The 24,561-nt window shown below is 36.1% G+C and overlaps 3 protein-coding genes across 37 annotated transcripts; 1 reads left to right on the top strand and 2 right to left on the bottom strand.

Annotated features, from left to right (window-relative positions):
- Positions 1–33: 33 nt before the first annotated feature.
- LOC110816727 (S-adenosyl-L-methionine-dependent methyltransferases superfamily protein) lies at positions 34–18,784 on the top strand. Of its 35 annotated transcripts, XM_088221692.1 has the most exons (15): positions 34–275; positions 700–803; positions 899–1,039; positions 1,912–1,993; positions 2,496–2,689; positions 2,802–2,913; positions 3,929–4,036; positions 4,499–4,974; positions 6,629–6,792; positions 9,873–10,260; positions 10,884–11,760; positions 11,890–12,915; positions 13,549–15,039; positions 15,110–15,189; positions 18,325–18,784. In XM_088221692.1, exons 1-8 carry the CDS (start codon positions 105–107, stop codon positions 4,757–4,759), a joined length of 1,173 nt encoding a protein of 390 aa, XP_088077818.1. In that variant the 5' UTR covers positions 34–104; the 3' UTR covers positions 4,760–4,974; positions 6,629–6,792; positions 9,873–10,260; positions 10,884–11,760; positions 11,890–12,915; positions 13,549–15,039; positions 15,110–15,189; positions 18,325–18,784. The 35 variants fall into 35 exon arrangements, with proteins under 35 accessions (XP_088077818.1, XP_088077813.1, XP_088077814.1 ...); XM_088221687.1 differs by having other exon boundaries at positions 13,549–15,189; XM_088221688.1 differs by having other exon boundaries at positions 11,890–12,656; positions 13,549–15,189.
- Positions 9,711–12,611, bottom strand: UNE2 (Major facilitator superfamily protein). Its single transcript, XM_088221684.1, has 3 exons — positions 12,324–12,611; positions 10,945–11,696; positions 9,711–10,616 (listed from the first exon to the last, which is right to left on the bottom strand). Exons 1-3 carry the CDS (start codon positions 12,609–12,611, stop codon positions 10,088–10,090), a joined length of 1,569 nt encoding a protein of 522 aa, XP_088077810.1. The 3' UTR covers positions 9,711–10,087.
- A 3,341-nt stretch (positions 18,785–22,125) lies between the features above and the next one.
- LOC110816789 (uncharacterized) lies at positions 22,126–24,357 on the bottom strand. The gene has a single exon (XM_022045108.2). It carries the CDS (start codon positions 23,645–23,647, stop codon positions 22,298–22,300), a length of 1,350 nt encoding a protein of 449 aa, XP_021900800.1. The 5' UTR covers positions 23,648–24,357; the 3' UTR covers positions 22,126–22,297.
- Between the last annotated feature and the right edge of the window lie 204 nt (positions 24,358–24,561).

Below are 24,561 nucleotides of genomic sequence, written 5' to 3' on the forward strand. Positions count from 1 at the left end.
ATTTTGTAATTGTTCAGTTGGATAACTTTCCATAAACTTCTAGTTCCAAATGCGCTCTCGCGTCCCTCTCCCATTCACAATTTCGTGGTTCAGAGTTCGATAGAATGGCCTCAGTTTTTACCAGTAACTTTGCATCTATATTCTTCCTCTGTCAACGCAGGAAGATATCGAGGAGTTGCAGTTGCTTCTTCAAATCATTTGAACCCGTCTCTCCACGTACGCTTACCTACAAAATTCGCGCTTCTTCCACCGCCATCATGGAATCCCGGCACACGGTTCGGTTCTTCTCATTTCTCTTCCTGTCTATGTGCAATAGTGTAGAGATATGCTGCATGTGTATTTACATATTTATACTAGTGCGTGATAGACGCGCTGACTTCGGTGTGTAAGTTTGGTTGAAGTTCAGGTGATTGAATGCTGTTAAGATTTGATTATAGTCGTTTTCTAGAAGTGATTGAAATCTGATTAGTTATATCTGTTTCTTGCTTGTTATTTTAATGGTCCGTGGCTCTCAGTCGAGGATTAAAATGTCTGTTGACTTATTATTATTAATTTTTAACTGAGGATATTTTTCTTGGCGTAAACGTGATGGTGTTTGGGTTCTTTTCACATTTGGTACTTGCCCCACCCCATTTTTATGTGTTTCTTTTTGTGTGTGTATGTTTTTGTGTTTATGTGTTGATTTTTATCTTTTAATAGGATCCGGTTGTGGTTGAGAAGGAGAAGAATACGAACGGGAACGTTTTAGCTTGTCCCATATGTTATGACCCCCTAACATGGGTCAGTGAGCCTTGTTCATCTGCGTAAGTTAACGATCATTTGCCTCAGAATTATAAAATCAGATGTCTTTCTAATGCTTCCTTCATTGTTGTGCTCCTACTGGTTGAATTCGACAAAGAGACGCCGCTGCTGGATCTAGTCTTCAGTGCCAAACTTGTAAGAAGACTTTCTTCGGCAATGACACGCATCTTGACTTGACGGTAGCTAGTAGGGCCAAAGCATACGGGGACACGATGCCTATTGCCACGGAACTTTTCAGGTATCGATGGATCCTTACGGTTATTTTAACAACTTTAGGTAGCCTCTGGACACGTTTATAGTTAGACTTGATGGACCCAAGTCTGTGATTGAAGCCAAGGAAGAAAGGTTTGAAGTGGCGTCAACTAGTGGCTTATATTGTTCGTCATTTGCTTCTCAAAATTATCAATTGCTAACCCATCTGCTGCTTTTCTTAGCTATCCTGTAATTTCTACTGCATCTTTCTTGTGGTCTTTTGGATTGTTAATATTCATATTCCGAGAGAAATGTTAATATTCATATTCTGACTTCTGTTAGATTTCCTAAACATTTTGTTCTCCTGGAATCTGATCATTGATAAAGAGGATTTAGGAAACTTCATTGATGGATTCTGATTTGTGATCTTATGTAATGCTCTTGGGTGGCATCCCCTTGGTGTCTGTTGATATTATTTATTTTCTCTCAAGAAAATTTATGGTTCTTTTTTATTTATGTGGACATTTTACATATGGTTATTACCATTTCTCCGTGTATAATCTTTAAATCACAAATGTGTCTATTCTTGATTGAATTGATCTCTATCTTTCTCTCTATATGTGTGTATTTATTTCTTTTCATTTTTTTAATAATTTGTCACCAATTTTTCATTGAATGGATTGCTTTATGATAGAGGTTGATGAAAAATTTTTAGATGTAGTAATTTTCCAGGGGTTGGGATTGATTGTATTTAATCTTCTGAATAAATGATATGCTCTGTTACATGAATCTTCTGGTCAGCTATGGTTCTTTCAGGTTTATGTGGCACTTTGTGAAGCTGCCACTCATTTCTTGCAACATGCATAATATGTAATTTGACATGAATGTTTACTCTTCATTGAATTCATTTGTTTTCAGATTTCCATTGATCTCATTTCTCTATGAGAGGGGTTGGAGACAAAATTTTAGATGGGGTGGTTTTCCAGGTCCTGAGAAAGAGGTGATATGAGAGTTCCCTATTTCACATTTCTCTGCATTTCGTTCTTTTGGGCAAGAATTATGGCTATTAACAATGAAGCCTATTAAGAGATTATGATTTTCCAATACTTAAGTGCTTGATGATGTATAGGAATTGGAAGTGTATTTATTTTTTATGTGAACTGAACACTCAATCTTTATTTCTTGTATGGTGGAAAGATTGATTTATTTTTTTTGGGATGCAAAGATTTCGTTTATTGGAATGGTGTTGCCACAGATAATCAATTTTTTATTACTAGGAAAACACAATCAGAAAGTTTGTGAGTGCTAGATGTGTTATTTCTTATCCGTAGAAGAAAAATTTATAAATTCATTTTTGCAACAAAAATTCATTATGGAAATTGCTGGAAATGCAAACTTTATCTGTTGCACATCACATCTGCCATTTATAATATTGAAATGCATGTGATAGAGTAAAGTTTGTGAACTGGTTCGTGCTATTCCCTAATGGTAGTTTACTGCAGTTTGAAATGGCTAAGGATTACCTGAAGCCAGTTTTGGGTGGAAATATTGTAGATGCCAGTTGTGGTAGTGGACTATTTTCCAGACTCTTTGCCAAAAGTGGATTATTTTCTCTGGTCATTGCTCTGGATTATTCTGAGAACATGCTGAGGGAATGCTATAACTTCATTCAGCAGGAGGAGAACTTCCCAAAAGAGTATTGAGTTTACTTGTTATGGATATTTTTGGTTCTATGATCAGCGGAACTTGTAAATTCTGTCAGTTCTCTGTCTCGAGGTGTGAGACTAGTTCACATTTTCCTTTTCCAGGAATCTTATCTTGGTCAGAGCTGATATATCCAGGCTCCCGTTCATTTCAAGTTCAATTGATGCTGTGCATGCTGGTGCTGCATTACACTGCTGGCCATCACCATCACTAGCCGTAAGCTTTTCTATTAAAAAGGGGTTTTGGAAGCATTATTCTACCTAGTTATTATACTACTGGCATAGGGACATCCCCTTAGGTGAGACTGAAGACAGACATAGGACCAACATCCCAAAAGTTTTGGAATGAGGCTGTTGTATATTGTTTTATGTTCAATTTGCAGATTAGTGAGCTTTACAATAGTTTTATGTAAGTCTTGCTTTTACTTATATCAGATTTCTGTGAAAATCATTAATTTATGTGCTTGAGTTAGTTTTATATTTCGTGAAGTTTAACATAGAAGCAGCTAGGGACACCATGAACAAGAACATGTTTATAAGGTTTGACTGATATCCAAGTCTCTCAGTTCTATTTCCACAAAGATTCTTAATTTCATTTGCATGTGATTTCTTTCTAATTTTAGATGAAAGTTTTTAGATGTCTATGTCATAGTTTTATTTCTTACTTTTCCTTAATCGAGTAAACCTCAATATAATCTCTCTTCTTTAGAACCATGCATGGTTGAAAAATTTTGCTGGCAATTTCTTGTTTCCTCTTCCCCACTCCCCCCACCTCCCTCTCTAAACAAAAATTATTTTGACATTCTTGTAACAGTTTTGAGAGTAGATTACTGCATTGAAGTGGACTAGAAGCAGAAAACTTATTTCCTTGTCAAATATTAACAAGTTTCTAACAGAAGAACCAGAAATTTGCTTATTCTCGCACATCAACATTGGTTAAGGGAACGACAATGCAAGAGTTCTTTAAGAAAAAATCATGTTCTGGGAGGAGTTGTTTATTTTCTGAAGGATGAATGTTTTTTTTATATATATACGCGGAAAAATCTTATACTGCGGGCAAGCCTGTATGATCTTTTTCTTTGTTGGGATATTTATTCATTTGACTTATATCATAAACCTTGTGTGATCATCTGGTATTGTCCTCTGGCTGCTACTTCTTGTGATGCTCAATGGCCTCACATTCTGACTTCACCAGCATATGCTCTTAGCAAATTATTTTTATGGTTTTGTAGGTAGCTGAAATAAGTCGAGTTCTGCGACCTGGAGGTGTGTTTGTTGCCACTACTTTCATATTTGATGGGCCTTTTGGTTTTCTACCATTTGTAAGGGATCTACGTGAGGTATGATTCACAACCTTTGAACTTGCATGTTTCCACATTTTTCTTTTCCTGTAGGAAGGATGGTTGTGGAACTAATTATGAATATTAGTTAGATGAACATTGTCATTTTTTTGTTCTTTTTTGATTAACATTTTTCTACATCTTGCATATTTAGGCAGGATTAATGATTCTTTTTCCTACTGACATTAAAAAATTGGCAAATTACTTTCCACCTCATATGATCTGGCCTGGATGCAAACTGTTAGAATATTACAAAACATATTATGAAGTATTAATAGGGTGATTTATGTTTACATATATAAATCTCTCTTCTATGTATATATATCCCTAACTCTATGTAATGAAAGAATATAAATATTCAGAATTTCTTTCCCTAAATCTTACATAATATTAGAGTAAGGGTTAGGGTTTTAGGAGTCGGATTACATCAGATTAAAAGAAGGTTGAACAACCCATTCCCAGCATCAGAGGAGGACAACTACTAATTTCCGTTCAGTTCAGAGTGTGATCAGCACGGTGGTGTGTATGCGGGAGAAGCCAAGGAAGCAGTTCGCGCAGCGGTTTGAGGCTGCATGCGGCGGGATTGCCGGAGGTGAGCATCCTCGAGCGTCTTGGGTTCCCATTCGAGGAAAGAAGGCACAGAGGAGCTCGGTCATCCGGCTCTGTGCACGAAACCAGAAGGCCGAAGAAGGGAAAGCTGCGACGGAGGAGATCGCGCGATAGCAAGCGATTCTTAGCTTTCCGGTGCAATTTAGGGCGTTTCGGCGAGTGTCATTCCGGATCAAGGTGCACATTAGGGTTATGTGGTGATTTTCGGCCGAAAGAGGAATTTTGGTGTTTTCCGATGACGACACGTGAACTCCAATGGGAGTGCATGTGGCGGCGCGTGAGCTCTTGTGGTGGCAGTGTGGTTCTCTTGAATTTTCGTGTGTGAGAAGGTATTCTGTTTTCTCAAAAATTTTGACTTATTTGCAGTGTTTTTCGGGTATTTCTGACTATTGTGTTTTGGGTATTCTGAATGACATATTTCTTATAATTCCTAAATTGAAATAAATATTGTCTGCTACTACTACTGTGAACAAGGGCATATAAAACGGTATTGTAAGAAATTGCAGAATCGTAGGATACAAACCGCCAGTATTGTTGCTGTTACTGCTAGTTCATCTTTTAAAAAAATTGTTATGATTTCAGCTGACGAGTATGCTAAATTCACTCAGTATCAGGAATTTTTGAATAAATTTTCTGTTTTCGCTGAATTAGAGAAAAAATATCTCATCTCTTCGAACAGATGAGTGATTGATTCTGGTGCTACACATCATATAACAGGTAATCCTAATATGTTTTTTGGTTTTCAATCATACAAAACACATTTTCTTGTAACTATTGCTGATGGGTCGACTTATAACATTGTGAGATACGGGACTATAAAACCAATTTCATCTATTACCCTGTCATCTATACTAAGTCTACCTAAACTTGCCTTCAATCTGATTTCTGTGAGTAAGTTGACTAAAGATTTGAATTGTTTTATTGTATTCTTTCCTGATCACTGTGTTTTTCAAGATTTTACGACGAAACAGATTATTAGTGAAGGAAATATATTAAATGGTCTCTATATTCTTGATACTAAGTGCCTTGGTCGGTTGTCTGCTCTAGTGTTACATCTCCATGTGAAACACATTGTCAATTAGGACATCCCTCTCTACTTGTGTTGAATAAGTTATGTTCTCAATTCTATGATATTCCTTTGGTGGCTTGCGAGTCATGTCGGTTTGTAAAATACCATTATAGTCCGTCAGGTCCAAGAGTCAATAGACGAGCTGAGTCTTTTTGACTTGGTTTATTTTGATGTTTGGGGCCCCTGTCCTGTTGCGTGTAAAATAAGTTTTAAGTATTTTGTTACTTTTGTAGATGATTTTTTTCGAATAACTTGAATATCTTTTATGAAGAATCGTTCTGAAATATTTTCTTACTTTTATGTTTTTTGTGCTGAAGCCAAGATACAATTCAATGTTTCTGTGCATGTATTGAGAAGTGATAATGCTAAGAAATATATATTAAACTCATTTCAGAACTATATCACTCAACACGGGATCCTTCACCAATTCTCGTGTATTGATACACCATATCGAAATAGAGTCGCTGAAAAAAAGAACAAACATTTATTTGAGACAACTCGAACCCTCTTGTTCCAAATGCAAGTCCCTAAGTAATTTTGGGCTGATATTGTTTTTACAACATGTTTTTTGATTAATCGTATGTTATCTACAATACTTGATGGAGATGCTCTTTACACTCTTCTTTTTCCAAACAATTTTTTATTTTCGGTGCAATCTAAGATATTTGGTAGCACTTGTTATATGTGAGATGTGCGACTTATTGTGACAAAATTTAATCCAAATGCTCTAAAATGTGTATTTTTGGGATATTCTCGACTTCAAAAATGATACCGGTGTTACGCTCCTGATCTCAATAAATATTTGGTATCAATTGATGTGGTTTTTTCAGATAATATATCGTTGTTCTCCTTATTATCCAAATCTACAAGTCAGGAGGCGGACGATGAGTAACTCATTTATAATTTTACACCAGGTGTCTCTGTTGAGCAAACAGATAATGGTATTTCTCTAGATGATGTGCCTCCGACCTCACTGAGCAAGTTGATGATGGAGATGCTCCATATAGGCTTGCGCTACTTCCATCATCATCTGATTCTGCTTCACAGGACCTTGGTCTCCCTATTGGTTTTCGTAAAGGTAAACGTCGGTGCATCATTCGTCAGCTAATTTATCCCATTGCTAATTATGTTTTGTATGACCATCTGTCTCTCTCGTCTACTTCTTTCATTGTTTTTATAGACTCAATTTTCATACCCAAAACAGTTAAAGAACTTGTGAATTATTCTGGTTGGCATAATGCAATGCTTGAGAAGATAAATACTCGATAAAAATCATACTTGGGATTTTGTGGATTTACCTAAAGGAAAAAGGGTTGTAGGGTGCAAATTAGGCTTTTCAGTCAAAGTAAACTCAGATGGTTCAGTAGCAAAACTTAAAGTCCAACTTGTACCAAAAGGCTATGCTCAGATTTATGAAGTTGATTATTTTGATACCTTTTCACCAGTGACAAAGCTTACATCTGTCCGTTTATTTATCTCAATCGCAACATTTCACAATTGGCCTTTACACCAATTAGATATCAAGAATACATTCCTTCATGATTACCTTTTAGAAGAAGTGTATATGAAGCAATCGACTGAATTTGTTGCTCAGGGAGAGCATGGAAAAATATGTCATTTGAAAAAATCTTTGTATGGGCTGAAACAGAGTCTCCGTGCGTGTTTTGACAAATTTAGTGAGGTAATTCTGGAATTCGAGCTGAAGAAGAGCAAATGTGATTACTCGGTTTTCTATAAACAGCCAACAACTTGTCTTATACTCCTTATTGTCTATGTTGATGATATTGTTATTACAGGTGATGATTGTGCAGTAATATCTTCTTTCAAATCATTCTTTCATACCAAGTTTCACACAAAAGACTTAAGTCAGTTAAGATATTTCTTAAGAGTAGAAGTAACAAGAAATAAGAAATAACTTTTCTTATCTCAGAGGAAGTATGTACTTGATCTACTTGTAGAAATTGGAAAGTTGGGAGCTAAACCGTGTAATACTCCAATGGTACCAAATGGTACATCTTACTAAAGATGATGGTGAATCTTTTGATGATCCGGAAAGATACAGACAATTAGTTGGGAAACTGAATTATCTCACAGTGACTCGTCCAAATATTGCATATCCTGTCAGTGTTGTTAGTCAATTTATGTCTGCACCTACAGTCAAACATTGGGAGGCTTTAGAACAGATTTTGTACTACCTAAAAGGTGCTTCAGGACACACTCGCATTGAATGTTTTGCAGATGCTGATTGGGTTGGATCTAAAATTGATAGAAGATCCAGTATAGATTATTGTATTTTTGTTGGTGAGAATCTGGTATCATGGAGGAGTAAGAAGCAGATTATTGTGTCCCGGTCCAGTGTAGAGTCCGAATACAAAGTTATGGCCTAGTCCACATGTGTAGTCTTATGGATACAACATCTCTTAGTAGAAGTGAGTTTGAATTCCATATTACCTACAAAACTCTGATGTGATAATCGAACTGCTCTTCATATTGTCTCAAATCCGGTGTATCATGAAAGAACTAAACACATTGAGATTGATTGTCATTTTATTCGTGAGAAGAGTCAGGAGAACTTGATTTCTATTGGTTATGTGAAAACAAGAGAACAATTGGGTGATATATTCACAAAAGTTTTGAATGGAATCTAAATTGAATATATTCATAATAGGTTGGACATGATCAATATTTATGCTTCAGTTTGAGGGGAGGGGGAGTATTAGAATATCACAAAATATATTACGGAATATTTTATGTAATTATTAGTTGATTTTTTCACATTAATTGAGTGATTTATTTTTCTATATATAAATTCCTCTTTTATGTAAATATATCTCTAACTCTATGTAATAAAAGTATATAAATATTTAAAATTTCTTTTCCTAAATCTTACACAAACCGTGACCTGTGATTTTTTAAGTTTAACACAATATGATTTTTTTTTGAAAAAATACTTATTCAATTTTGTAAAATTCTTTAGAGGATATCTGAGAACATTTATACATCATGAACATGAAAATGAAAAAATTTAATGCTAAAAAATCAAAATTAGGGGTAAAATAAAAACTATAAGATAATAGCTTAAAACTAGTTGTTTTATATATAATAACAAGAAACCAATCCACATAATGCTCATCACAAAGAAAATTACAAGGTTTCAGTTGCAATCAGGCCAAACCAAAGGGGGTGAACTTGTAAGTTGCCCCTAAAAAAAATGAAGTCAAGCTAAGACTATTGATCTGCGGCTGAAGCCTGGCATTAAGTATTTTTTAATTCTTTGTAGAATATGATGGTAACGTCAGGCAGCCGCATCTTCCTATCTGAGCGTGAGCTAGAAGATCTCTGCAAAGCCTCTGGCCTGGTTGGTTTTACTTGCATAAGAAATGGTCCTTTTGTAATGATCTCCGCTACAAAACTCAATTAAATGTTAACGGCCTATTGTCACTTTGTAAAGGATTTTTTGCTTGGAAGTCTAAATTTATATCATTTACTGGCGTACAGCTAAAGTGGCTGGTCGATTTGTATAGGGCATCTGCTATTTGCATGTATTCTTAACTAAATTGGTTAAGGGGCACACAGCTGGAAGTTGGATTTTTTGACAGACAGAACTCGATACTTAATCATGCAAACATATTTGTATACCTGAAAATATTGTACAAACCAAGATTTTAATTTGTTATTTGCAGCCTGCTGAAGTTCTTTTTTGTCAACTACTTGGTCTTATGGCGATTGATGTGAAGATTTGTATTTTTAAGTTTTCATTGTTCTTAATGTTGTGTTATTTTGTTTTCTTTGTGTTTTTTGCCTTTCAATGTGCGAAGTTGATAAAGATGCAAGTAATTTGAGTCTTTTAACTCCAATGTTATTTAGAAGTACTTTTTTCCATTAAAACAGTTTCTCCTGTGCGGCTTCTTGCATTTATTTTATGTCAACATTTAGTTGTTAACAGAAGTGATATTTAAAACATGCTAATAATAATCTCCATCAAAAAACACCACAGAAACAAGAAAACACTATAATATAAAACATTGTATGTAACACTTCCTAATTTCCCTTGATACTCAAGTATCATCAAGAAAGGGGATATCTAACAAATTTAATGACAGTTTAATATACAACTTGAATAACGTTGAATAACTTGTCTATGTTCAATATCTGGAGGCTTGTAAGTGGAACCAGGAGGTCTGGCCACGATGTTCACAGGTTCCTTGCACTTGATACCTACCAAGATCCTTTCTTGCATGGCAAGTGCTTCAGTATATGGAACAACTATTTTGATACAGACAAACAGACCTCATCTTTTTGAGAATTCTAACAGAAAAGCAAGATCCACTTGTCAAGTCATCATCCACAATTCAACATCAAGATTCAAATCATTATTCACCTAGATTGGAGAATGTCAACTGGCGGTAAAGGAGTGTCTTCTCATCATTTTCATCAATATCAGAACCACCTTCATTTTCATAATCCATATCGATGATGCTTCTGTCCTTAACAGATGGTTCTTTTGATCCAGAGACCTGATCCTGGGAAGATTCCCCAACTCCAGGCAAGTTTTCTGATAGTAATTCTCCCATCTCTGCTTCTATTAATGCTTCCATGCGAGCCCGCTCCCTGTCCCTTGGATAGGTGCAGTAAAGAAATGAGTAGATAAGACAACAGAGAGACATAGGAATTCCTATTGCAGCATAAAGAGCTTTGGCAAGCGATGCTGCATTTTCTCTGTCTGTGGCAATTTCTTCAGATTCATTAGACCCTTTAGGAACAGGTTTGTATCCGTATACGTGCTGAGCCAATAGGCCAACGACTGGAGGAGCAAATGATGACAGGATTGACTCAAAAGATCGATCCAGAGCATAGACACTTGTTCTGGATTTTTCTGGAACTATCTCTGCAAATATGGGACTGCAAGGCCATTATTGTTTATCAATAATAGAGTTTTTGTCAGCCTATCACAATGATATTTTTTATTTTTATGTCTTTGTATTACCGTTTTATTGCTTGCATATATATTATAGACTCTCAAAACAAAGAAATAGATGGTCCTACTGTATGTTGGAATGCTTTGATTTTTTACTGCATGCTTTCACTATGAAGAGTATAAACACCTAGTGACTTAAGTGATGATGCTAGTATTACTTTCTGAAGTATATGCAGAAGTGATTTTAGCAGGTCAAATAATAACAACCAGACAGAAAAAGGAAGATAAAGTGGTTAGCTTGAGAGTCTTTACTTGTTCGCAGCTGGTGCGTTCCAGGAGACACAGAACCCCATGATGATCAAGACCAAACCGTGCATCAATCCAGTTGATGGATCATCGGGTAAAACCAGCAGAAGCATTGCTGCCAGAGGAATGGCTGATGCTGAGCTTATTTGCGCCAGAATTATTCTTCCAGAATTTGGGAGGTGAGCGGAAAGAAAATCCCCCATTCTACCACCAAATAGGCCTCCAAGGGAAGCGGCAATCACAAACATTCCGATAAGGAAAGCAGTTTTTCCATGGGAGAAGCCAATTAGCTCCAACCACATGGGTGCAAATGACAAAGCTGACCAAGGGAAAGAACCCGTGACACCCTGAGCCACAATTATCTGGAAAGATAGAAGACTTATAACTGATTTGGATTCCTGAATTAGGTCCTTCAGGTCTGAACAGAATGACTTGTTTGGAACTTGATTAATAGCTTTCTTTCCACTATCTGTAAAATGTGGATCATTGGCAAAGCAGCGGACTAAAATACCAACTATTACACTGATTAGTGCAACAAGATGGAAGGATAATCTCCAACCAGGGATGCCCATGAATGTTACTGGAGCCATCAGTATAGAAAGGAGTCCACCGATAATTGAACCAAGGTTGGCAGTTAGTTGCAACCATCCAAAAGCCATGCCACGATTTCCATCATCAGTTGAGTCAGCAACAAGTGACTGGATTGCAGGTGCAACTAACGCAAGGCCAACACCATTCAGAGCTCTAGATATAGCCACCTGCTCATTGTCAGCCAAATGGTTAAACATGTACAAGAAGAAGGAATACCACAGGCAGCCATAGGTAATGATGCTATCTCTATGACATAATAGCATATAATACATATGACAATGTTCTGTCTTAAATTGTGTAGACATATATATGCTCATGTCATGCATACTCTTTTCACTTTATCTCTCTTGATTTTGCAAGTATGTTTTCTCTGGTTACGGATATCACTTGACATGAGATTACAAGACTACCTAATTGGTTGACAAATGAAAAGTTTGGTGGTTGATGCTTCTAACTGTCAGAGAGTTTTGGGGAGAAAAAGCAAGAAAAGATTTAACACCGGGAATAAAACCAGGTCCCTCATGCCAATTGATTGAGGCATTCATTCATCCATTCGCTTCCTCTCACCTAGAATTAACCTTAGACTGCATTAATCGTACTTGACTAAAACATTTCCTCAGCACAATGGAAAAGCACAGAGAAATGAGCGGAAAAAGATCTTGGGATAATATCTGCAGAGCCCTTCACAGGAAATGTTACTCTCATTTCCCTTGGCTCCAGCCACTTTCTGATTGGCCAAATAAGTATCACAATTGGAAAAAAAAAAAGACAAAAAACAATGAATTTCAGGTTACCTGAAGGAAAGAGGAGGAGAAGGCAACAAGGAAGGTGGCAGCTGCCCAGAGAAAGGCGCCGAGCGCGATCACGTGTGCTCTGTTATGTCGTACCGCTAGGTAAGCGGCAATTGGGTAACAAGCGGACTGGACGATGGACCTGAGCAGAGTCAGGGACCCGAGCCCAGTTGGATCAGTGTGCAGAGCCGCACCCACTTCCTTGTATACGCCAGGTAGCAGAGACTCGTCGGCTCTTTCCATTATTCCTGCCAGGTTCACCAGAACAAGAGTCGCCGTCTCTGGCTTCATCTTTGTCCCTTGCTTGTGCTTTCCGCTTCTGCTTCTGTTTGTACGGTAAAGTTTAAGAGTTTGGTTTTTAGGCTTTCATTTATTTATTTAATTGATTACATGTGTCTCTATGCGTGTAAATTGCAATTGGGTTTTGGGGGGGTGATTGACAAGTGGCTAGCCTCCTCTCTAAAAACGACGACGACGGGATTTAGGATCTGTACGACGTGTAAAATGAGGAGTGGTGAGGTGGTTATAGGCTGGTGTGAGTTTGACTTCGTACAGGACCCAGAGAAGTCAAAGTGCTGCAATCTTCTCTGACAAGGTGATTAAATTACATTAAAAGAATCTACAGGAGAATATTCAGTTACGTGGGAATTTCGATTCTCTGGTTTGGGTTGATGTATATACATTATAGTTTTTTAATATTTGTGTGTTTAGGTTGTTAATGGGGATTGGGTCTTGGCCTCTTAGACCGACGTAGAAAGCTTTCCAACAGGACTAGAGGATCATTGGGCTCCAGTCCAGTCCTTGAGAAATAAGCGACTATAAAAGCCCTAGGACAGCTTTTGCTTATGACTTTTCCTTTTAGCTCTTCTTTTTTTACCAAAACTTATGGCTATTATAGAGACCAAAATGAACGAAAGCCGTTGGGCTTGGTCTGCTACGGTCTCCAATAACTATTGTAGCTTCAGCCCATCTCTAGGCTCTAATGATCAGAAGAAAACAGGGTCAATCGTGATTTAGGAATGAATATCCATAAAAATAGGTATGTGCCATTGTCTTCAAGTTTAATTATCATTTGTTATAGTAAGTAAGGTAGATTAATGAGTTAGAAGTTAGAGATCTTTCTTGTCCTATATAAGAGGATTAGTTTAATTAGAAGGAAGATCTATTTATAAATTTGATATGCAATTTTTTGTTTAAGAAAAAAATTGGAATAAAGGGATGAAAACAGGTCAGCATCAAAAGCAAGGAGGCATGATCTCTCTGGGGACTAGAGAAGGTGCATAAATGATTGCGATTCGTACAAAAAACGAGTGAGCGAGTGAGTGGGAGGGAGGGAGAGTCGTCCTCAGCCGGCAGCAGGCAGCAGGCAGCAGGCAGCTGGCGATGGATGGAACAGACGGCCACCGCCCCCACTTGTTAAGTGGATCCCACCTAAAACATCATCATGGCCCCTTATCTTCACATGTGGGTATCCCTCATCCAGCCTTACACGTGGATCGCCTCTCCTTCATTCCCGCTCTTTCCTCCTATACTATCCTCCTTACACGTGTACATATTGTCTTATGCAAGCCTGAACTCGCACTGACGTTGCCTTCTTTTTTCTTTGTTTTTTTTTTGGTTTGCCCTTTGATTTGTCAACCCTCTTTTTATAATTTTATGATTCGTGGATATTCATCAGTGATCTTGCGAGGTGTAGTAAGTAGTGGAAGTAAAAATTAGATTTTAACTTGTCAAAATAAAGAAATATGATGCCCACCTTCTTGTTGGAAACTTTTGAATTTCTGGTACTTAGAAAAAGGGAGGAAAAATTTTAGCCGCACCTTCTTTTGAGAATTGGATGTAAAAATGAACTTTTGCCAACTAATTAATATACAGTTGCCTTCAGAAGACGGTCATTCAATAGCTAGCTGTTTAGACGCGGCTTGATTTTTTTGTTAAATTGAAAACGTCTTTTGAAAGTGAAATATATATATATACACACACACACACACACACACATATTTAACGAGAACGAAGAAAAAGTTATATAAGAATTTATATATAACTTGTATGTATCTAGTTCTGGGTGGTGATGATATGTATGCCTTAAATTATAATATCCACCTAAGAAAATAAAAATAAAATTAGACTTCTAACTTAAATGAAAGAAATAAGAAAAAAAAAAGAAGAGTAAAGTATAAATAAGTGGAAGCGAAAGGGGCAAAAAAAGAAATAGAGAACGGACAATCTTGATCGAACTGTTTGAGAAGATTAAATGATTGAGATTTAATAAAGAACAGACGATCTAGATTGAGATCTAACAGTCGAGGCGAATGAGTATAAAAAAGAAAAATTTTAAGGTTTCTCTTCATTTTGAAGAGTAGTAAAAAAAGAGAGAGGGAGAAGCCAGAGGAGTGATCAAGGAGAGAAGGAAGAAGAAGAGGTCGCGTGGGGAAGCTGAGAGAGAAGAAAGAAGGAGAGGAAAGGAAGAGGGAGGCCGGAGAAGAAGAAGCGAAAAGAGAAAAAAAAAAGGAAGAGAAGAGAAGAGAGGAGTGGCCGAGCGGGAAAGAGAAGGGGGAGCCGAGAACGGCCGCCACAAGGGAAGAAGAGAGAGGTGGATGTGGGAGAACAGTGTCAATGGAGCCGAAAGGAAGAAGGAGGAAGAGGAAACGACTCGAGACGCTGTGTGACGATGGAGACCGAGGCTGTTTGGATTTTTCGAACACCGCACCCGAGCTTGGTGCGTTCTTCTTCTTCTTTTGGATTGTGTTTTTGACCAAACGAGTGTTAATGTGTGTGTGTGCGTGCAGGTTTAGGAGCTAGAGAGCCGCGGGTTTACCGAGAGAAGACGATCGAGAGCCAACTGAGGTTGAATTGCCCACGCCCAAAGGTAAAATGATGTTTTTTTTTTCATGTTTTGGTGGTGGTTGAGCGGTGGTGGGGCGGGGATGGTGTCGAGCTAGCCGCACAAGCTCGGCCGAGCCAACCATCTGCGTGTGAACCAAGGAGGTTTCCTCGGGAATGGGAAAAACCCACCCACTGTGGAAGCTAAAGGGTCTTCCGCAAGAATAGAGATCAGAATCGCCTTTTGGGGTTCCGATTCACCTGTTAAGGAAGCTGAAAAGTCTTTCTCGAAAAACAGGAATTCGATTCACCGAACAGGAAACCGAAAAGTTTTCCGACTACGGATCCCAATAATTTTGGGTATTCCGTTGGGTGGTTGCTGGAACCCATAATTCGATTAAATTAATTTTTAGTATTTTGAAGTATTTTAATTAAATTATGTCTTGTGTATAGGAAAATTCGGACATTCAGGCTAATCCAAAAAGACGCGTAGGAGAGTAAATATTTCTAAATCTCAACCAGGTTCGAATTTTGAAAAGTGCATTCATTTTATTAAATTATAAATTTTAAAATTTGAACGGACATTAACCTAGGTTTCGTTAAAAAACAGAACCCAAACTATGATCAGTAAACCTAAACAATTGGAATCTTATGAGGAGATGAAACGAGAAAGCAGACCCAATGGATTGAGAGTTATTTGGACTGATGAAATATGAAATTGAAAAAGAAAATTCTCAATTAAGAAAAAATTAAAAAAGAAAAAGAAAGAAAATAAAAAGGTAAAAATAAAAAAGAAAAGAAATAATTGAGGTTATGAAATGATCACTTAAATAAATTAAAAATTTTGGAATGAGAGGGTAGGAATGAATAGGGTAGGGACCCTGAATACCTTTTCGTTTAGTCTGAATTGAGGAGGGGAGTGTGTGTGTGCAACTGAAATTCAGCAGGGCATGGTGAACCTGCACACGGATAGAGTTTGAAACTTAATCCATACATTGATAGGTATGTGTGAGTGTGAGTCACTTAACAAACGTACTTGTTGTGGCCATTGTGTGATTTTTGTGTGTGTGTGCTATCTATGCGATGGAGTGATCCATTTCGCATTTTTTCGATAACGACATAAACGATATCGCGCGATGAAACCATAAAAATGACATTTCAAGTGTATCTGTGATATTTTGTGTGTGTGTGATTATGTTTGGAATAACGATTGATATTCGAGTGTATTTATAACTTTCTAGAGTATGAGAATATACATTTGAGGTTTGTATATAATATTCGAGAAAATTCATAAGATCGATCAGGAACATGTGAAATAATGAAAATAAAAATATGAATTTTACACTGAAATATTTTTAATTGCTTTTGTTTCTTACCATGTGTTTTGCATAAAATTTTATCTGAGTTAAGAGAACGATAATACTTATTGAATTGGTGAAGCTCATTAAATTTCACTCTGATATTTTTTAGAGGAGAATGAAGAGCTAGCATCGCTGATAGATGAGTAGAACCTATAAAAATGATTTTTATTTTTGTATATTTTGTGCATATTCAAAAATTTTATTTTGTTATATTAGACTATAAATATCGATCTCATGTTTTGTATATATAGTTATTGTACATATCACATGGGATAGTAGGTTGTATTATATTTTTTTTTATTTACACATGTATATATTTTATGAGTCCACTGTATGACATGACATGAGCAGGAATTGCACTTCATATCGAGTATCGAGACGTGACAGGTTGTATCAGAGCCCACATTCCTAAAATCATTCCTTTTGCATGAGATTATAGAGTTTAAATATGATATTTTGCAACTATTAGAGTGTTGAGAAGTAAAAAACGTTATTTTGAAATGTCTTAATTCATTCTTTTCTGAATGAAGGGTTGTAAGATGAGACGTGGACGGATGGAGTAACCTCCCGATTACATGTCCTTATAGGAGCATATTGACCTGTTATACCACATGGTAGAGGAGCTTGTTAACTACGCTAGAGAAGGGATACCTGGCCCTCCTCTAGTACCAGTTCCATAAAATCCAGAACTAGTCATTATGGATCCAGACTGTCACAAAAAGTTCCTGAGACTCCATCCTCCTACATTTACTGGTACAAAGAATTTTATTAAAGCTTAAGGATAATTTAAAAAGTTGAAAAGATATTCCGAGTTTTGGGAGTGACTTCTGAACAGAAAGTGATCCTGGCTACTTTGACACCAGGAAGAGTTAGAGTTCATGTAGCTCACTCAGGGGAACCTGTCAGTAGTTGAATATACTAAAATTCACTAAGTTGACTCGAGTCTGAAACCTAATCCAGACGTAGATAGGTATGTGTGAGTGTGCGTCATTTAGCAGACGTACCTGCTGTGGCCATTGTGTGATTTGTGTGTGTGTGTTATCCATGCGACTGAGGGATCATTTTGGCTTTCCTCAATGATGACATAAACGACATCGCGCGATAAAACTATAGAAATGACATTTCGACTGTATATGTGATATTTTGTATGTATGTGATTATGTTTGAAATGATGATTGATATTTGAGTGTATCTATGACTTTCAAGAGTACGAAAATATACATTTGAGGTTTGTATATGATATTCGAGAGAATTCATAAGATTATGTGAAATAGTGAAAATAAGAATATGAATTTTGCACTGAAATATTTTTAATTGTTTTTGTTTTTTACTGTGTATTTTGCATGAAATTTTATCTAGGTTGAGAGAACGAGAATACTTATTGAATTGGTAAAACTCATTAAATTTCATCATGATATTTTTTAGAGGAGAATAAAGAGTCAGCGTCGCTGCCAGACGAGTGAAACCTGTAAAAAAAGTTATTGTTTTTGTATATTTTGTGCATATTCGAAAAGTTGTATTTTGTTATGTTAAATTCTAAATTCCAACATCATATTTTGTATATATAATTTTTGTACATATCACATGAAATGTTAAGTTGTATTATATTTTTTTGATCTACATATGTATATATTTTATGTGCTCACTGCATGAAATAATATGAGTAAGAATTACGCTTCATATCGAGTATCGAAACGTGACATAAATATACTGATATATGAGGCATCAGATTTTAGATTTTTAAGGTGAATATATATGTTGGTTGTTAATGTTTGTGATATTGATATTAACATTGATGTTATGTTAATATGGTTTAGCAGGAAGTGGGGAGTATGTGGGGTTGATGAGAACAACTTTAGACCCGTTAGGGCAGACAAAGATAATGTCTCCATGTCTGCAAGAGAACCTGCTTCAAATTGAGCCTTCAGAATAAATTTTTATAGCGAGAGATCTGATGAAAGGAAGAGAAAAATATCAGAAACTGATCCCGTCAGCAATACACATCTACAAGGTGTATTGTTTGTTGGATTGAATCTCTATAGGAACTACTAAGGTTTCCTCTAATAGCTGACAATTCCAAACCTTCTACGTCCAGATAAAGCAGTGTGTATAGATATGAATATTAATTTAGCCAGTTACCTAACTATACTACATAATAAGACTTCTACTTGATTAAATTTTGTGTCCTTGAGAGCACTGGTAGGCTACCTAACTGTACCATGACACGGACATAACTCGCACAAATATGATGTATGCCAACCTCTCTTCTTTTTTCCTTCATTTCATTTTATTTTCATTTTTTTTGCTTTTGATTACGCACAATATTCTGCTTTACATTAGTCAAGGTCCAAAACCCTAATTATGTATGTACAGGTGCCATGTATATTATATTATATTACATTATATATATATGTGTGAGTGTGTGTATCTTTTACTGTGTGTTGTATTGTCATGTGCTGTGAATTACACGTATGAAAACACAGTCTACGAAACTTAAAAAAGGAAAGAAAAAAAAAAAAAAGAAATGCGAAGGCATTAGTCAATATCTCTCGTCGTCGGATATAATCATATATGTATGTATATTTGTATGCATGAACTGGTCTAACATTGCAGGTACTGGTCTAAAGCACGAGTTAATTGTTGTTCTCTGACTTTCATCCTTGCTTACGTATGCTAATACGATATATATTCTTTATCAATTTCATATCAATATATCATGATATAAAAAATAAAAATAAAAATAAATATAAATATAAACAAAATATTAATGTATAATCAAGTGGAAAAGGTACCATCAAGCAGCATGAGTTGAAAGGGATCGCATCCATTATAATATAGCATTAAATAAATTAAAAACTACAATTATTGACTAATCAGGTCTTAATAAATAGTATTATGTACATAAACACATATATTATATATATCTTAATTAATCTAATCATCTCATTCTCAACTTCACCTTTTCTCTTTCATATTTTGCTTGCTTTATACTTTATCTCCAAAGATATATCAATCATATGTACATATAAACTACATGTAACATATTATCCCCCCTCCCCCCTCAGCCTCAATTAATTGAATTATTTTATTAATCAATAACGAATGTACATGGGCGGTTCTTTGATTGAACATACATATATATATATATATTATATATTATATATACACACCTGTTTTAGTATTATATGTAAACAAAACTTTGGTTATTTGGGGCTTTGAGTCAAAGATCACTGCATGTGTTGTTTCATATACATGTATATGTATATTAATTTTGTCTTATATGTCTAGCTTAAAAATAATGAAATATATATATATGGGGTAAGAGGTGGATTTTGGTAAAAAAAAAAAAAAAAGAAAAATGTGTGTGTGTGAGTTGAAACATATATAGAGAGAGGAGCGGGCACATGTGAGAGGTGGTAGATGGATAGAGAGGAGGAAGAATGATGATTGCTAAAAACCAGATTATTCTCTGGCATGGGCCACCATGATTCCAAAACAGACAGACTCACATGTCACCACATCCTCCCAACATGTCCTCTTCCCCCAATTTGCTATCCTCTCTAATCATCTCCTCCCCCATTTCTTTTTTTTTTTTATTTTATTCAACTAATTATGTCCTAATTCTTTTTTTACTTATTTAATAATTAACACTATATATATATAATATATAAAATATATAATATTAATTAATCTCATGCTTAATCATATCATTCCCTTTTTTTAACTTTCACAATTATTCACAAACATACTCTCTTCTTAATCATCAACTCTTAATTATATATAATTACCCTCCTGATTTACATAGGCTATTGATCATGTGATTTTTACAAATTATATTCCATCTGGGTATTTTTAACGAATGCCTAAAAGTCTAAAATTAAGATCTACCATGTGAGGGAAATCTAGGACAGCCAATCAACGAATGCAAAAGAGTTAATGATCATTGACTTTTAGGTACATGGCATCTGATTACTATGTCATCAATTCACTTGGTGCTGTATATATGTAAACATATATTCACATATTACATACATAAATACGTACATATATGTAAATATGTAAGTAAAATCTTTTGAAACCTTGGTAATTCAGTAAAAAAAACATGAGCACCCTCTAAAAAATAAAAAATAAAAAAAAAACACCAAAATTCACACCTTGATATACTATGCATCCACGCAGAGAATATTCTTTTTATTTTTTAATTTCCTTTTCTTACATGTAGTTCATATGTATACATGATACATACACATATGGCGTGTGTGGATCACAAGCGTATCATATTTTAACCACTCCCTCATCATTTTGTTCCTGTCTCTTATGTATGTATGGATATAGATTCTTAATTAATTAATAGGATACATAATCATGAGTGTTATTGTTTTTTTTTTTTTTTAAAAAAAAAATTTGGCTAGCTACCTATGGCTATGGCTGGCTATATTTTTATAATAATACGTATTAACTTATTTATACTAATAAACAATTGATGATATACATCGGATGGAATTGAAAAATAAATAAATAAATAAATGTAGTAAAGTAGTTGGGTTGTGTTGGCGGGAGAAATACGTACATGCCCCGAGCAAAGGGAGCACGAAAGAAAATCCACAGCAACGTGTCCAAACTGGACGCCGTCTGAAACTTCTTTGCATTGAAAATGTAAAGTTTCAGCCAAGTCGAGAGGATTGAATTAGCTTCCAAACACTTTCGACTTTCAACTTTATTCAAAGTTCAAATCCACTTCTCTTTTCTCTTTTTGTTTCGGCAGCTAGCGTTTACACTGATTAAGTAATTGGTTATATGTAAATAATTAAATTAACAAACATATATATAGAGTTATATGTATGTTATTAGAGTACAATTTAGTTGTCTTTTCTTACCTGTTGTTAGGCATCTTTCGCTTTGAGAAAGAGATATGACCAAAACTATTAACAACCACATGTTTTGTTCATGCACGATCTCAAATTTTCTAATTATCATATTCAATTTCAGTATTTTTTTTTTTTTTTAAAAAAAGCAGAGAACAGACACGTACAGTAATGGTCCTAATTAAGTAAAGGAATTGGTCTCCTATATATATATATGTGTGTGTGTATAATTTGAAGGGTCTTAATTAATAGACAGGGGAATGGCCAATTATGCAGAGAAGAAATTCATGAAAGACCATTCACGTACTAGACAAGGACCAAGGGATGGGATTCAGAGAAATATAATAATTCAACTTTTATTTTATATATATTATACAGCACGTACCCACCTATTTATTTTCTTCCTTTAGACAAGGTACGAGGGTTACTCTCTATCATTGTAATACAGATTCTCTTTGTAGCAGATATAAACAGTTGCTTAAACCTTAAGAACCCTCCATGAAAGGTGAAAATAATTAAGATAACACAACAATGAAGAAATATTATATCTATATATATATGGCCTTTACAAGTAAAAGGTTATTTCATTAGGTAATTAATATTGCCCAAAAATGAAAATTTTCTGTAGTTGTTGCACTACCAATATGCAAACTTCAATCATGATAATCAAGAAAGTAGAGATCAGACAATATATATGACATATCTACATGATCACATATGTATCAAATGGAATCACCATGGTGCAATATCATAATATTTTGACGAAAATTTTATATTTATTTCTAAAAAAGCTAAAAAGGGAAATGTTTATAGAGAAAAGACAATATAGGATCAACGCAGCAAAAACCGTCTTGATAATATTCTAACTTCTGCAATGATGCTGTCATGTTCTCCTAATTGAAGTGTATATATATATATATACATATGTCTAATCTGAAGGGCAAATCCATGAATCAACTGTACCTTCAGCTCTTGAAGAAACATTCTCTAAACCCTTGTCATGGTGGTGATGAAAATCCGACGAAGAAGCTGAGTAGTTCAACTTACAGCTATTGTTATTATTAACCCTTTGTGAATTACTTCCGCCATAACTCCCATCGAAAGGCCTCAACTGATGATCATCTTGATTCCCTACGTCCTTTAATCCAACCCCGTCTCTCCAGCTGCTCAGTCGGTCCCCTTCATGCGTCATATTACCTTGTAACGTTAACCCACCAACATGAGTTCCATGGCTGACGCCCAGTTCACCTTCAAAAGAATGTATGGGTAAAGTTCCATGAGACTTTGCACTAAAACCAGGAAAGCTCAGAGAAGATTGAAGTCCAGGAGGTGGATGTTGCAGTAAGGACTGGAATGAGACAAGTGGGTTCTGGTTCTGCATGCTAAGAATGTTTAGAGTCTGTTTCTGCAAGCTTAAATCTGCAGCAGCAGGAAGCAGCTGTTGGTAGGTAGAATTTGAACCGAGGGAAGTATTAGTTGGAGCAACAACATTGATGGAGTTAGTAGTAGGGGCACTAGTATTGTTAGTACCACTGCTACTGGCAATAGCAATATTAGTAGCATCAACCAACAACGGAGAAGAAGAAGATGATGATGGGGTTGAGGTTGAGACCGAGGTTGGTTGAAGCTTTTGGGGTGCAGGACGCAAAGGGTAAAGATTCCCCAATGGCTCCAAGTGAGTAGTCCCAGAACGCAAGGCCGAGCCTGCAGAGCCAAAAAGATCGAGCCTGCGAGAGTAGGATGAGCCTGAAAATGGCGGTGCCGGGATCCCCGTGAACTCTTGCACCATTGCTCTAAAATTGGAGGTGTCGGTGGTAAGAACAGTAGTGGGTGCTCGCCTTGACGCCCTTGTTCGTTTCTTTGGGTTCTTGGCAGCATTGGATTGAGATGATGAGCTCGGGATTGCAGACTGGTTGAGACGCTGAGGGGAAGAGGAGGAAGCCGGCGGATTAGCAATTAGGTTGGTGCAGTTGGGTTGATCAGATCTTTGGGTTGTAGAACGAAGAAGATCAAGATTTAGCAATGGAATATTGGGACTTGAGGTATGAGGATGAGATTGAGAGAAAGGGTTGGTGAGGTAATTTGGCGGTGGAGGATCAAAGAAAGTGGGTTGGTGGCTTTGATGGTGTACTGAAAAGAGTGAGGGGTGTGGAAGGTTTGATAAGCCACCAAAGTGGGTTGAAGGGTTTAAAAAAGCCGGCACAGACTCACCTCTTGAATCATACTCTTCGTCACCCCCACTTGAAGATTGCATGCTCCCGCTATTCCCAGAATCCATGCTTGTTTTTGAAACAACCAATCAAAGGGTTCTTCCAATTAGAGAAGGCTTTGAGAAATAGAATTGGAGCAGAGACTAAAACCTGCAGAGAGCTGGGATGATTTGTTGTTGGCAAAGTACATGCACAGCATATATTGGCAATTACGGAAGAAGGATACTGCAGAAAAAAAAAACAAAAACCAAAAAAACAAACAAAAAAAAAAGAAATCAAGATTTGAATGAAAGGAAAGCTATAGCTTCTAGAACAGCTTTGAGAAAGTCGATCGCCATATCAATAAAGGTATTTCGTCTTCGATATTCGATTGATCTGCAATCAGAGCATCCAATCAACCCTCTTCTCTCCTTATCTTTCCCTTGGAGATGATCAGCAGAAACTTCCCATCAAAAGAAGAGAGAATATTTATTTATAGATCTCTCAATGATAATGATGATGGGCATAGAAAGAAATTAAAAAGAAGGGAGAAGGAACTTTCTATGAGGTGATGAATAGTAAAAAGGGTTTCTTGGATCTTCTTCTTCCTGTGTGATCTGAACTAGGGTTTTGAGGGAGAAGAGGATGAAAAGAGAGAAATAGAAGGAGAGGAAAGGTTATTTAAGCTTTTTGCTCTAAAAAAGAGGACTCTAACATACATTTCAACTAAGAAGATCCTCTAGAGAGTGCAGGGTGGGGTCGCCATTGGTATAGAGAAAAGAGTTGCCGGTGGCGGGCAACGGGTCAAACTCAAAGTGAAAGAGAGAGAGAGAGAGAGAGAGAGAGAGAGAGAGAGGGAGACGCTAATAGTTTTTTGCTGAATGTGAAAGGGAGAAAACGATGTAAAGGTGAAAGTTAATTTGGAAATACCATGTACACTTGCTTTTCCTGAAAAAAAAAAAAATTACACACTACTAAAAAATTATTTTACAACGTAGAAAAA

The sequence above is a fragment of the Carica papaya genome, chromosome 1 (genome assembly GCF_054855325.1).
Source record: "Carica papaya isolate Zhongbai chromosome 1, ASM5485532v1, whole genome shotgun sequence".
Lineage (NCBI taxonomy): Eukaryota > Viridiplantae > Streptophyta > Magnoliopsida > Brassicales > Caricaceae > Carica > Carica papaya.